Source organism: Notamacropus eugenii, chromosome 1 (genome assembly GCF_028372415.1).
Source record: "Notamacropus eugenii isolate mMacEug1 chromosome 1, mMacEug1.pri_v2, whole genome shotgun sequence".
Taxonomy (NCBI): domain Eukaryota; kingdom Metazoa; phylum Chordata; class Mammalia; order Diprotodontia; family Macropodidae; genus Notamacropus; species Notamacropus eugenii.
In genome coordinates, this window is record NC_092872.1 from 707727936 (window position 1) to 707742426 (window position 14491).

The 14491-nt window shown below is 43.0% G+C and overlaps 1 protein-coding gene across 1 annotated transcript in view; it reads right to left on the bottom strand.

Moving 5' to 3' along the window:
* FANCA (FA complementation group A) overlaps positions 1-8529 on the bottom strand; it is a 98001-nt gene extending 89472 nt beyond the window's left edge. Inside the window, exons 1-5 of the mRNA XM_072636383.1 lie at positions 7442-8529; positions 4285-4394; positions 3806-3902; positions 697-839; positions 515-610 (exon numbers count right to left, since the gene is read on the bottom strand). Of these exons, the coding sequence (XP_072492484.1) occupies positions 515-610; positions 697-839; positions 3806-3902; positions 4285-4394; positions 7442-7517 (522 nt within the window). The 5' untranslated portion in view covers positions 7518-8529. The remainder of the gene's footprint in view (positions 1-514; positions 611-696; positions 840-3805; positions 3903-4284; positions 4395-7441) is intronic.
* Positions 8530-14491: the final 5962 nt, after the last annotated feature.

Genomic DNA, 14491 nt, shown 5'->3' on the forward strand with positions numbered 1-14491 from the left:
ATCCAGGTCCTCTGACTCCAAATTCAGTGCCCTTTCCATTATACAAAGCTACTCACTCAAGAAACACACATTTATATATGCATATAAAGTTGTTAAAAATTACTAACATAAGACCGTGGCTTACTAACAAGGAATGCTTTAGACACAAATTATATCAGCCCAGAAGGCACTGTAAATACAGAAGCCAAAAAGACATGAAAAAAGAACCATTCCACAACACATAACAGTAAAAGAAAAGCTATGGAACATATGTTTTAACTGAAAAATAACTGAAACAAAGCCAGAAGGTAAGTATCTTAGGACACAGAAACAGAGATCAGTAGTGGCAAATCATGATAATTTAGGCTAAGAAAGTTATATTAGCTTCTAGTATCTGGCTCCCAGAGGTTCCTGGTGAGGTCATCTGATGGAGCACTAATGAAATGTCTACAAGAGCACCTAAGTACTTGACTAGGCTTCAGCTGAGTCATCATAACACTGCTCTAGGGCTAGAGCTACCAAGGAGGCAGTTTACCTGCACCTTCCAAATTTCTTGACAGAAGGAGATTCGACAAAAGAGACCACGTTCCAATAAATCTTGGGCAATATGTAACAGGGAGGAAAATTTTTTCTGAAAGTGAGGGAGAAAGAAAGCACTTCATCAGTACAACAGAAATAACAATTTTCCAGGAAGCTCAGAAGCTGTTGGCCTCTCACCCTCTGTTCTGAGCTCAGCAGCGCGGCCTGCTTGGATCCCTCTGGAGCCTGGCATAGCTGCTGAAGGCTGGAGGCAGTTGTCCAAGCTGATAGGATTCCCACTGGGACACCTAACTTAGAAGCTTGTTCCTGTAGAGCAGAGACTGAAAAGCAACAGCATTAAACCTGGGGTTGGATTTCTGTATTTTTCTAAAAACATAGTGGTAAACATGTAGTAACATTTTAATGAAAAAAAAAACCTAAACAATTCTATCCTTAGCATACAGAATTATGACCTACATTTAATTAAAAGTTTGAAGTTCCTTTTTAAAATTCTGGGAAAATGGGAAGGAGGTTATTGGGGAAGGGGGCATCTGGAAGTGAAATTACCAATGAATTTCACCGCTGATAATCAACACTGATTATCACAATCTGATGTAAGTTCTACTTATACATTCATGTTAAACATATTTTTACATTAGTCATGATGTAAAGAAGAATTACAACTAATGGGAGGAAAGAAACAAAATAAAACAATAAAAGAAAAGAACAGCAAACAGTCTGCTTCCATTGGCATTCAGACTCCAAACTTCCTTCTCTGGACATGGGATGGCATTTTTCCATCATGAGTCTTTTGGAGTTGTCTTAGATCCTTGCATCGCTGGGAAGAGCTAAGCCTATCAAGGTCAGTCATCACACAACGTGGCTGTTACTCCATACAATGTTCTCCTGGCTCTGCTCACTTCACTCAGCATCAGTTCACGTAAGGCTTTCCAGGTTTTTCTGAAGTCCACCTGCTCATCATTTCTTATAGCACAATAGTATTCCATTACATTCATATACCACAAATTGTTTGGCCATTCCCCAATTGATGAGCATCCCCTCAATTTCCAATTCTTAGCCACCACAAAAAGAGCTCTTATAAATATTTTTGTATATATGGATCCTTTCCCCATTTATATGATCTCTTTGAGAAACAGACCTAGAAGTGGTATTGTTGGGTCAAAGGATATACATAGTTTTATAGCCCATGAGGCAGAGTTCCAAATTGCTCTCCAGAATGGCTGGATCAGTTCACAACTCCACCAACAGTGTATTAGTGTTCCAATTTTCCCACATCTTCTCCAACATTCATCATTTTCCTGTTTTGTCATGTTAGCCAATCTGATGTGGTACTTCAGAGTCATTTTGATTTGCACTTCTCTAACCAAAAGTGATTTAGAGCATCTTTTCATATGACTATAGATAGCTTTAATTTCTTCCTCTGAAAACTGCCTGTTCATATCCTTGGACCATTTATCAATTGGGGAATGATTATAAATAAATTATAAATTTGACTCAGTTCTCTATGTATTTTAGAAGTTAGGCCTTTATCAGAGACACTGGTTATAAAAATTGTTTTCCAGCTTTCTGCTTCCCTTATAATCTTGGTTGCACTGGCTTTGTTTGTGCAAAAACTTTTCAATTTAATGTAATCAAAATCATCTATTCTGCATTTCACAATGTTCTCTATCTTTTGTTTGATCACAAATTCTTCCCTTCTCCATAGATCTGACAGGTAAATTATTCTTGCTCTCCTAGTTTGCTTATAATATCAGCCTTTGTATCTAACTCATGTACCCATTTAGACTTTATCTTGGTATAGGGTGTAAGATGTTGATCTATGCCTTGTTTCTGCCATACTATGTTCTAGTTTTCCCAGCAATTTTTGTTAAATAGTGAGTTCTTATCCCAGAAGCTGGAGTCTTTGGATTTATCAAATAGAAGATTACTATAGTATGTTGTGTCATGCATGCCTAACCCATTCCATTGATTCACCACTTTATTTCTTAGCCAGTACCAAGTAGTTCTGATGGTTGCTGCTTTACCATACATTATTTAAGATCTGTTACAGCTAGGCCATCTTCCCTTGCATGTCTTTTCATCAATTCCCTTGACATTCTGGACCTTTTGTTCTTTTAGATGAATTGTGTTATTATTTTTTTCTAGCTCTATAAAATAACTTTTTGGTAGTTTGATTGGTATGGCAGTGAATAAGTGATTTAATTTAGGTAGATTGTCATTTTTATTATAGTAGCTCAGCCTACCCATGAGCATGAGATCTGACTATATAGGTGAAAAGTGTTCTGTAACTGTGTCATATAGTTCCTAGGTTTGTTTTGGCAGGTAGATCCCCAAACATGTAAAATGTCTACAATAACTTTAAAAGAAATTTCTCTTTTTATCTCATGCTAGTGGGCTTTATTAGTTATATACAGAAACACAGATGATTAATGTGGGTTAATTTTATATCCTGCACCTTTGCAGCACTTTAGGATAACACCTAAAGTTGTTCATTATTTCAAATAATTTTTTACTTGATTCTCTAGGATTCTCTAAGTATATCATCTGCAAAGAGTGATAGCTTTGTTTCTTCTTTGCCTATTCTAATACCTGCAATTTCTTTTCCTTCTCTTATTGCTAAGGCTAACACAGCAAATTTTCAAAAAGAGAAGTATGACAAAGTCATGTTTGGGGGAGAGAAAGATAATGAAACACTAACTTTACAGTTAGAGATTAATCCTAGCCTGTATACTCAGATCAGACAAAACCTCCAGCAAAAAAATAGAAAATTTACAAATTAAAGTTTATTTGCACTTCTATTCTATTGAGTAAATAAAAGTAAAACCTTCATAAACCTAACACCTGTATATCAGAAATATAGCAATTACTTATTTCTTAAAATAAGGTCTTATGCTTTTAGAAATGCTGGCAATATATTAAAAGTACTAACTGAATCTGACTAATTGCAATGAAAATGTAAGCTTTTAGGAAACTGTTTATGGAAATGAATTTTACTAAAGGCCATTAATTGTGCACCTTAAAATTCACCTCTAGATTCAAAGCACCAAAATATTCTAACTTCTTAATAATCCTGCCATTTTAGTGTGAAAAAAATGCAAAGGAGAGAAAAGACTTTTTGCTCATATTAAAAATAAATTTGGAACTAACCAGAGTTCATTTTCTATATAGTAAAAGAAATGTGAAGACCCAGGGGGGACAACTCCTTATTTTTTATCCTTTCCCTCAATACCCCACTCTTCTATCCCCCCTTAAAAATGAGTTTGTATAAGTTTGTATAATAACTTACCTACAAATGATTTAGAATGTGTACCTGGCACTCCACAGTTTTCATGGTCAATTAAACTGCTAAAACACAATGTTTTTTTACATTGTATACCATCTACCTGGAATCAAAACACAAAGAAAAGAAAAGAGTCTACAAGCTGTATTTGTATAAAAATAAACTGGGTGTATATGCTTGACTGCTAAACAAAACCAAAATATCCAAATATTTTTAGATAAAATAAAAAAGGTGAAAAAAAAACTGAAGACTTATGGGAGCTACCGAGTTTATTTTAAAATAACTTTATTTTACTTCTAAACACTGAAATTCTTCCACTAGCTTTTATCTAACCCAGTTAACAAAATCTATTAAGAGTCCATATGGAAGGATGTTCACCCACCTTTCCAAAGATCTCTTATGAAGGTGATATTTCAGCTGGACTCAAAAAACAAAATAAAACCATGCCTTAGCATAGTTAAGTACAAACCAATTAGCCCTCTTACCTCAAGAAATAGGTCATTCAAGTTCTGATGGCGTTTCAGGAGGTACACAGCTGCTTCCTGTAGTTTCTGTTCCCTTTCAGGTTTGTATTTTTGTTTATTGACTCTTCCCGCTTTAAAAAAAAAAAGTTCAGTTTAAAAATCATAGCCCACATCTCATGTTTCCACAAGAGATTCTCTAATGCATAGCATCCATCTGACCTATAAATATAAAATTTCTCTTCATAAAAAAAGTCCCCAGTAACAGCAGACAACCCCAACACCATCTGCTACACATACTCCCCTTCTGCTGAGCCATTCCTAGATCTCTGGAGATCATATCATCTTGGAAGCCATCTGGTCCATCTTGTACTTGGACAACCTGTCCATTATATTCCCATCAAATCATCCTCTAGGCTTGGCTGGAAGACCACCCTACTACCTAATGAGACACAGCTCTCATCTTCCATTTCTGGAAAGCTCCTGATGAAGATTTTCCTTAAGATCAAGGCTAAACCTGACTGTGACTTGCTCCCACTCTTACTTGTTCTGCCTCCTGGGCCAGGGGCACAAATCTAATCCATCTTCCACATGCCAACCTCTCACAGATGGGATACCCGCTTCCATAGGAAAAGTATCACTCACCTGTAGCCATAGTATGTTATCAGTCAACGTGAAATTATTCCATTTCATGTGGAATCTGAACCACAGAATTGTCTAACCCAGTCTATTACCCTACTGAGCTAACTTTCTCTAAAACAAAGCAAACTAAAACTGAGACTTTCAACCCTACTCCATGATGAATAAATTGCAATCGTCTTACTTTTCATACAACCAAAAGGCATTTTAGCACTGTCTATTACCCCACAAAATAAGAAATTACAGGTGCAGATTATGAGAATGAATTCAATAAAACTGCACGATAAATTATGAGTTGAGTGAAGATTAGAATATTTGTCCCTGAGATTTCCTTTCTTGGTATTTGGTAATTTTATTACTTAACCCTCCAAACCTGTGGTCTCCAATTCTTTTGTTATCATGGGTCCCATCAGTAATTTTTTTTCCACTGACGGGAATACTAGGGGAAGAGAAAAGTGTACAGCGGGGTGCCAAGTGCCACAAAAACAGGTGCTGCTCACCACAATCATTCCCATTCCACAGCTGAGAACACTGAGGCAAGCTAGGAGGGATCCTGCTGACGGACTCCTAGCCTGGCCCCATCTCCGCAGTCCGTTCACACAGCCCTTGGAGTCCTGCCCCTGGTGCCCTCCCCGCTGCCCCACCCACCCTGGCGCCCTCCCCCTGCACCCCTCCACCCTGGCGCCCACTGCTCCAAACCACTGCAACTAGCGGAGAAGTGGAATGAGGGCAAGGGGCGGGCCCCCAGGGAGGCAGTTTGGAACAGTCTGGGGCATTTCACAGGCGCCTACCGGATGACCCCCTGGAACACAGCAGGGGGAGGCTGGAGGAAGGGGGGCCAGTGGTAGCCCCAGTCCTGCCCTTAACTAGCTAGTCGGGCCTCAACGAGGTCATCCTCTCCAAGCGTCCTCCCCCGCGCTGCCGCAGCCGCGGGTTATCACGCCCGGAATCCCACCTCAGACACTTCCCGGCTCGCGGACCCTGGGCCCATCACTTACGCCGCCGTTTGCCTCAGTTTCCTCATCTGTAGAAAGGGGAGATGACAGACCTGCCCCTGGGCATCAGATGAGAGGCCACGTGTGCAGCAGCGGCACAGAACAGGGACTTATGCCAGTGCCTGTCACGTCCCAAATCTGTCTGTGAGGGGTCAGACACGCAAGAAGGGACCGCAGGAGAGGGGGGGAGAGGCTGCGGGAGAGGGGACTCGGGAGGGGCGGGGCTGAGGGAGAGGGGGAGGGGCTGAGGGAGAAGGGGAGGGGCTGAGGGAGAAGGGGAGGGGCTGAGGGAGAAGGGGAGGAGGAGAGGAGGAGGGAGAAGGGACTCGGGAGGGGAGGGGCTGAGGGAGAAGGGGAGGGGTTCAGGAAGAAGGGGAAGGGCTGAGGGAGAAGGGGAGGGGTTCAGGAAGAAGGGGAGGGGTTGAGGGAGAAGGGGAGGGGCTGAGGGAGAAGGGACTCGGGAGGGGAGGGGCTGAGGGAGAAGGGGAGGGGTTCAGGAAGAAGGGGAGGGGCTGAGGGAGAAGGGGAGGGGTTCAGGAAGAAGGGGAGGGGTTGAGGGAGAAGGGGAGGGGTTGAGGGAGAAGGGGAGGGGTTGAGGGAGAAGGGGAGGAGGAGAGGAGGAGGGAGAAGGGACTCGGGAGGGGAGGGGCTGAGGGAGAGGGGGAGGGGCTGAGGGAGAAGGGGAGGGGCTGAGGGAGAAGGGACTCGGGAGGGGAGGGGCTGAGGGAGAAGGGGAGGAGGAGAGGAGGAGGGAGAAGGGACTCGGGAGGGGAGGGGCTGAGGGAGAAGGGGAGGGGTTCAGGAAGAAGGGGAGGGGCTGAGGGAGAAGGGGAGGGGTTCAGGAAGAAGGGGAGGGGTTGAGGGAGAAGGGGAGGGGTTGAGGGAGAAGGGGAGGGGTTGAGGGAGAAGGGGAGGAGGAGAGGAGGAGGGAGAAGGGACTCGGGAGGGGAGGGGCTGAGGGAGAGGGGGAGGGGCTGAGGGAGAAGGGGAGGGGCTGAGGGAGAAGGGACTCGGGAGGGGAGGGGCTGAGGGAGAAGGGGAGGAGGAGAGGAGGAGGGAGAAGGGACTCGGGAGGGGAGGGGCTGAGGGAGAAGGGGAGGGGTTCAGGAAGAAGGGGAGGGGCTGAGGGAGAAGGGGAGGGGTTCAGGAAGAAGGGGAGGGGTTGAGGGAGAAGGGGAGGGGTTGAGGGAGAAGGGGAGGGGTTGAGGGAGAAGGGGAGGAGGAGAGGAGGAGGGAGAAGGGACTCGGGAGGGGAGGGGCTGAGGGAGAAGGGGAGGGGTTCAGGAAGAAGGGGAGGGGCTGAGGGAGAAGGGGAGGGGTTCAGGAAGAAGGGGAGGGGCTGAGGAGGAAGGGGAGGGGTTGAGGAAGAAGGGGAGGGGGAGAAAGGAGCGGAGAAGAGGGGAGGCTGGGGGAGGGGAGAGGAAGGGGCGGGAACACGGGGGAGAGGGGCAGGAGGAAGGACAGGCTCAGGTGAGCCGGCCCAGGGGGTCTCCGCCGCCCTCTCTGGTGACAGGGCGGCCTCGCCTCACCCTCCCGCCGCCACATACCCAGCAGCTCGGACAAGGCCCTCCTACGCCGGCCGGCTGCCGGTGCTAGGGGCGAGTCAGCCGGCCCCTCAGACATAGCGAGGTCTCCACATTCAACCCGGCCGTTGGCGCGCGCCTCCCCTCGCTCCCGCGCTTGCGCTGCTTGTTCATTGGCCACGACGAGACCTGCGAAGCCATTGGATGCTGGCTCCTAGGCCCCGCCCCTCAAGGCAAACTCTCGACCGCTTCCAGGGGCCATCTTAGTGGTGGCAACCGTGAGCACGCTTGGGGCGGCCATCTTGGTAGTGGCAAAGAATGAAAGCGGGGTGGGGGACGTTAAGTCACTGTCCAAGGTCGCCTAGGCAGGAAAACGGCAGGGTAGAACTTGAACCCAAGGCCTCTGGAGCACGGCTAGGGGGAGCGCCCTGGCCCCGTCGTTGGTGAGGCCCCGGGAGTTGGGCCGCCTGCATGTGCTCGTCCTTTGGAACCCCAGCTTGCCCGTCTGTAGGATCTGTGGAGCTGGGTTTGCTGCCCACCCCCCTCCCAAGAGCCCCGGGGAAAGACCGTACTTGAAGCCTGCTTTCCCTTCCAAGTTGCTGTTTAAGGCCTCTCCAGAAGGACGAAGAGGATCGCTGCTGTTTATCGCTGTTTAGGTCTGTAGAGGACCCTTGGTGTGTACAGCACCAGGTCAGGTGAGGCATTCCAACGGAAAACTCCATGCCTCCGTGTGGAGAGCAGTCTGAAGTGGAATTGAGAAGCCAAGACTGGTTCCCTGGAGCCGAGCACAGTGTCAGAGAAAGACACACTGTCTCTGTGGAGTAAAGAAGATGAGGTTCATGAAACTCAGGTCTATGAATTCACTCCCCATAACCCGCTAAAAATTCAAGAATGACCTGGGAATGAGAAAAATGGAAGATGGAAACAATAAGTGGGGGCAAAGAAGGAAAGAGTCTTGGCATAAAGGACAGACATCACAGCCAGAAACAGAAAATATAAAAACACAGAGGAGGATGGAGAGAAGAGAGAGCATGAGGTCAAAGGGTAGAACAAAGGGACCCTAAAGAGGAAGGCATGAAAAACGCAAGACAACAGGGACATACTTTGGAGGTTAACAAAGGAGAACGCTAAAGTAGAAATTTGAGAAGAATCTGTGGACTCTTTCCAAATGCATGGAACCGGAAACTTGGACCAAATAGTATGTTGGAAAGAACCCTGGATTTGGAGTCAGAAGACTTGAGTTTAAATCCCAGGTTTTGCTACTTACTACTTTTGGTGTCTTCATCAATTCCTATAGATTCAATTATCTCTATGCAGATGACTTCCAGACCTTCCTCCTGACCTTCAATCCCACAACAGCCTATTGGACATTTTAACTGATGTCTTATAGACATTTCAAACTCAATATATCCAAAGCAGAGCCCCTTATCTCCCCCCTCCAAAAAAAATTTGCCATCCACTTGCCCCTCTTCCAAATTTATCTATTTCTATCAAGGTTCCCACCATCCTTCTCTATACCCAGACTTCACAACCTTGGTGTCATCCTGACTCTCTACAATTCCAACCAAGTCTTGTTGATTCTACTTCAGTGATATCCTTTGTATGCATCCCCTTCTCTCCATGAACATGACCATCTCTAGCTCAGGCCCTCATCACCTGAACCATTGCAGGGCCTCCTACCTGATTTCCCCACCTCAACTCTCTACCCTCTCTTATCCATCTTCCCTAGAGCTATCAAACTCATTTTCCTAAAGCACAAGTCTGATCATGTCACCCCCTACTCCATAAATTCCAAAGGCTCCCTTACACAAACTCTTCTCTATAGCATATGAAGACCTTCCCAACAGGGTTCCACCTAGCCTTTCCAGACACATTATATATTACTGTCCTTTGGTCCAGCCAAACTGACATCCCCACACAGGACATCCCATCTGTCTCAAAAAGGGAAGAAGACAATAGCATTTACAGAAGAAAATGGGGGGGGGGGGGAGAGGAAGGATCTGAGCCTAGAAAATTCATTTCCACAAAGTTTTCCCCATGCCTCCAATGTCATTCGTCTTCATCTCTGCCCCTTAGAATCCTTAGTTTCTTCCAGTGCTCAGCTAGAGTGCTATCTCCTAAATGAAGTTTTTCTTTACCTCCCAAGCTGATAAAACTTACTACCAAGTTACATTATATTTATTTTATGTATACTCATATGTATTCCCATTATCTTCCCCTATAAAATGTAAGCTCTTCGAGTTCAGAACTGTTTCATTTTGCCTCTGTACTTTTAGTACAGACCTGCACAACTTGGCAGTAGGTAGGAGCCACAATTAAAATAGGCTAAACTTCTTTGAATTTTTAGCAGCTCACTTTCCAAGTAAAGGTATAATTAATGATTAAACTATTTTGCAAATAAACCATATTTTTAAAAAGTGAAATTTCAATTAATTATACCTATTAAGATTTGTATTTATCACAAAATCATTAATATTTTTAAAATTACTTTGCTAAGTGGTACAAGTTTTAATACATTTTACAGGTTTTCTTATTACATTTAGTTAATGGGATATATTACACGTCTTGTCAGCAATCAGTTTATCATACTCTGGAATCATGTTTGAAATAAATTTCTTTAGAAATCTGAAAAACAATTATGGTAGCTGCCTCATATTCTAAGTTTACATTCCTGAAAAATCATTGTTCTCCACTGAAATTTTTCAACAACTTGAACACTTTAATATGTTTTTTATTGTTGTCCAATTTGCACATCAGGATGTTTTGATTCGAAATGGCAACAAAGATTGTATTCCTTCAGAACAGCTATTACTTCTCGACAACGCACAATATTTTGTCTCTCATGTAGTAAACAAGTATCTATTTGTCCACTCCAGATTAAACACTTCATGTTCTGATTCTATTTTCCATTTCTTTTTACCACCCTTTTTAGAAAGTCACCTCAAAAACGTTAATATTAGAGCCAAAAAACTCTCCACAGCAATTGCTCACATATAAAGAAACACTGAACTTATTGTGTGACCTTGGAGAGAGCACCAGACACTATGTAATTTGGAGGACAGCAGCACAGCAAGAGAGGAGAAGAAGCCCTCGATTTCTTGCTGCTCATCGCATAGTCGATGTCAGCTGTGTTGGCATGTGGCTGCACTCACTGTGTCCCTGTTCAATGCCAGTAACAATCAAAAACACAGCAAAAAGATATGGCTCTCGTTCCTCTTAGACTGAGACAGACTGATGATGGTGGTTGCCCAGGGTCAAGTGAAAAAGAGGAGAGAATGACAGTAGCTAATGGAAGGTGGTTTAAGTGGGGCATGGACAAAGTGCTCATTACATCTTTCTTTTACATCCTCTACGTTTTTCACAGGCTGCCTGAAATCCTTTGGTGGACTGCAAGACCCGCAAATCATATGTTGTGCAGTCCTGCCTTAGCACAATGCCTTATACTTAGTAAGTATTTAATACTTGCTTACTGATTGAGTGTGTGACTTTGAAGAAGTCCTTTCCCCTCTCTGGATCCCACTTTCTTCATCTATAAAATGAAGGGGTTGGGTCTGTTTATATCTAAGTTTCCTTCCAACTTTAAATATGATGAATCTGGAAACAGCAGAGGAAAAGGGCATGCCTTCAGAACCTTCTATCTCGAGCTACTATTTTAAAAGGCTATGTGCAAGAGAAGGACAGCTAAGTGATGCAATGCATAGATTCATATTCCTGAGTTCAAATCCAACTCTGCAATACCAGCTGTGTGACCCTAGCCAAGTCACTTAACCCTGTTGGTCTCACTTTCCTCATCTGTCAAATGAACTGGAGAAGGAAATGATAAACCACTTCAGTATCTTTGCCAAGAAAATCCAAATGGTGTCACAAAGAGACATGACTGAAAATGACTGAACAACAACAAACGTGGAAGATGGTGAACAGCTCCAGTGTTACTCCCACTGAACTCCTGCTACAATCTTAAGCAGGAAGGGAGATTCCCCATTCCTACCTCACTGCTTCTGCTGACTCCTTTCCTCAATTTCCTACCCTTACCTCCAGTTTTTCACCTGTTTACTGAGTCTTGCCAATGTATATACCCTCTATATGCCTGGCTGCGGAGCCAAATAGGTGATCTGTCCTGTATGACAATTTTTGTATGGAGATGATCAAGAAGGAGGAAAAGAAAAATAGTTAAGGTGCAATTTTATTTTGACATTGTTCCACTTTGAATACTTATCTATGACAGAGACAAATCTCTGGAATAAATATTGAGCATACACTCGTGCCCTTCGAGGTAGGACAGGGTTGAAAGGAATTTGCATCATGAGAATCAATGAAAAATAATTGCCTCAAGGAAAACTGATGATCACTAATGGCCTTTGAGAATTCCCAGTAGTTTCAGCAATTCCAATCTCAAATCCTTCATAAAGTCACTTCAGAAAATTTCCAACCCTGTCTAGCACTTAGCATATGACCATAACTGTCTTGTGATATATGCTCCCTTTTTTGTGCTTCAATTGAAATGTTGTCCCTTTTAAACTGCCTGTCTCACTATGGATTTTCAGGTTTTCATGATTGGTAGAGCAGTCAGGCTGATTTATTGGTTCACAATTATCAAAATTAGTGTTCCCCATGTCCCAGAGAGCAGAGAGATAGGGGCTTGGGGCTGGAGCAAATGTGAGAATGGACAGAAAACCAAGGACCAAGGAAATACTTAGAGAAGACATCTCATGACTTTAAAGAGGGTTGAAACCAAGTTTTTCCCCTTCACTTATCTGCATGTAGTTTGTGTCCCAGTACTCATGATACCCATGAGCATTTTTTTTGCTCAAATCAGCCAACTATTGTGATGCTGAAAATGTTAGAACAGAGAGAGAGAAAGATAAAGAGACTGGCCTCGGTTCTCTGTTATAGCCTAGAGATAAGTGATAAATCCTTAAGGTGACCTTGAGCGTTTGTTATTCTATTCCAGTCAAGTTCTAAACCCTTGTTTGTCATCAAACCAAATGTGCATAATGGATTTCGTTGTCACAAAACTTTAATGCTAGAAACCTTAGCTATTTATAGGATCATCAATATAGAGCTAGCCTAGGGGCCATCTAATCCAACCCTCTCATTTTACAAATGAAAAAACTAAGGCTTAGTAAAGCTAAGGAATTTGCCCATGTGAGATTTCAGTCAGGTCTTTTGACTCCACAGTCAATGCCCACACTAAGTATCTTAAATTAATTGGTTTTTTGTTTGTGTGTTTTGGGGGGCAATCAGGGTAGGGGTACGTGACTTGCCCAGGGTCACACAGCTAGTAAGTGTCTGAGATCAAATTTGAACTCAGGTTTTCCTGACTTCAGGGCAGGTGCTTTATCCACTGTACCCCCTAGTTGCCCCCTCTTAAATTAATTTGTGAAAAGTTTATTAAGCTTTGGGAACTGCATTTCTTCCTCAGTTATGTCACCCTGAAAAGAATTATCCTTTACATGAAATAAGCTGCTTGCAGAGAATTGAAGATTAGAGCAGACAAGTCTGAATATTTTCATGAGTAATAAAGATCAGACACACTCATGCTCTTCTCAAGTATTAATCGATCTAACTTGCCCAGTTCTGGAGGGCAGATGCAGCAGATTCAAATTCCTAGAAGCATCCAAATACACATTTCAAAACCGAGAGCAAACACCTATTATAGAAACAAACAGCACCAAAATGCAGAACTGATACACTAGTTTCAGAGGTTGATTGCACTGTCTGAAGGCACAGGACTGGGATTTCTGGCAGCCTGTTCCAACTCTGTGATTCTTTGACCAGCTTTCACTGAAACGCATCAGTTAAAACCATTGGCAAAGTTCCAATGCACTAAAATCCACTAGGATCAGAGACTGTAAAAAATACTTCATAGTACATTGTATTGTTTTGTTTTGAATGAGTGGGAACTTTTTTTTTTTGTCAGTTACATTCTATGATGTTTGTATGGCTATAGTAGGGCACACAAATGTTGAATGTATTGAATTATATTTTTAGAAACTTACTAGTTCCATTAAGGGTATTAGGGCCTATCCCATGGACTATGTGGGGGATGGGCCCAAGCCCTGCTCGTTCCATTAGACCTTCCCTGTCTCTGACCTGTCCTTCGGCCCTTTAGTAAAGAACCAGAACACATTTGCCCTACTGGGAGGGGCTAGAGCTCAGGCCCATCCCACACATGCTCCGTGGGATGGGCCCTGATACCCTTAATATAGCTAGTGAGTTTCTAAAAAAAAAAAATATATATATATGTATACATATATATATATTTTAGAAACTCACTAGCTCAAAGGTAAAGTGCAGGTTAATTTATTTTATTATTGGTTTATATTATATACTAATCATTGCTGTTTTATTTCCAAGGCACATTGGAGACAAAAAACTTTCTTAAAATTATAAGTAATTATTTGTATATGAACATTTTGGGGGATGTGGTACTGACCATCGGACTTTACATTATTTCCTATGGGAAAATTCACTTTGCAATATGAACAAATAGCATGATGAACAGAATCTCAGAACAAATTAAATTTGTAAACCAACGTTCTACTGTATTCCATTCAATATTTGTGTGTTCTACCATAACCTTGCACATATCCCAGAAAACATTAACTAAGTAATGATGTATAAAGTAACTGAAAACCTAAATAAATCTCAACCAATGGAAAATAAAACAACACAAGCTGCGAGGCATTTCTTGTAGTTGCTGTCTGCTGATTGGAGAGCAGAGCAGGGAGCTCTTTCCAAAACCTCCTTTTAAGAATAGTGCCTGGGCCATCTCTTAATTTCTCATCTGCTTATACTCCTCTAGATTCTCCATCATACTACCTATCCCCCACCAGTTTGGGTACCTTCCCTCCTTGTCCTCCTTGTCAGCTTCTTTGTAAGCAGAGACTACATAAGCACACACACGTACATATATATTTGCATCTCCAGCACTTAGTATGGCTCCTGGCACATTGTAGGTGCTTAATAAATGTTTATTGACTAACATAAAAAATAACACTGTATAAGTCACAAAGTCTTTTTCCTCCCCCCTCCTTTTTGGAACATCTCCATTTCAAATATGCCTGTTTTTGC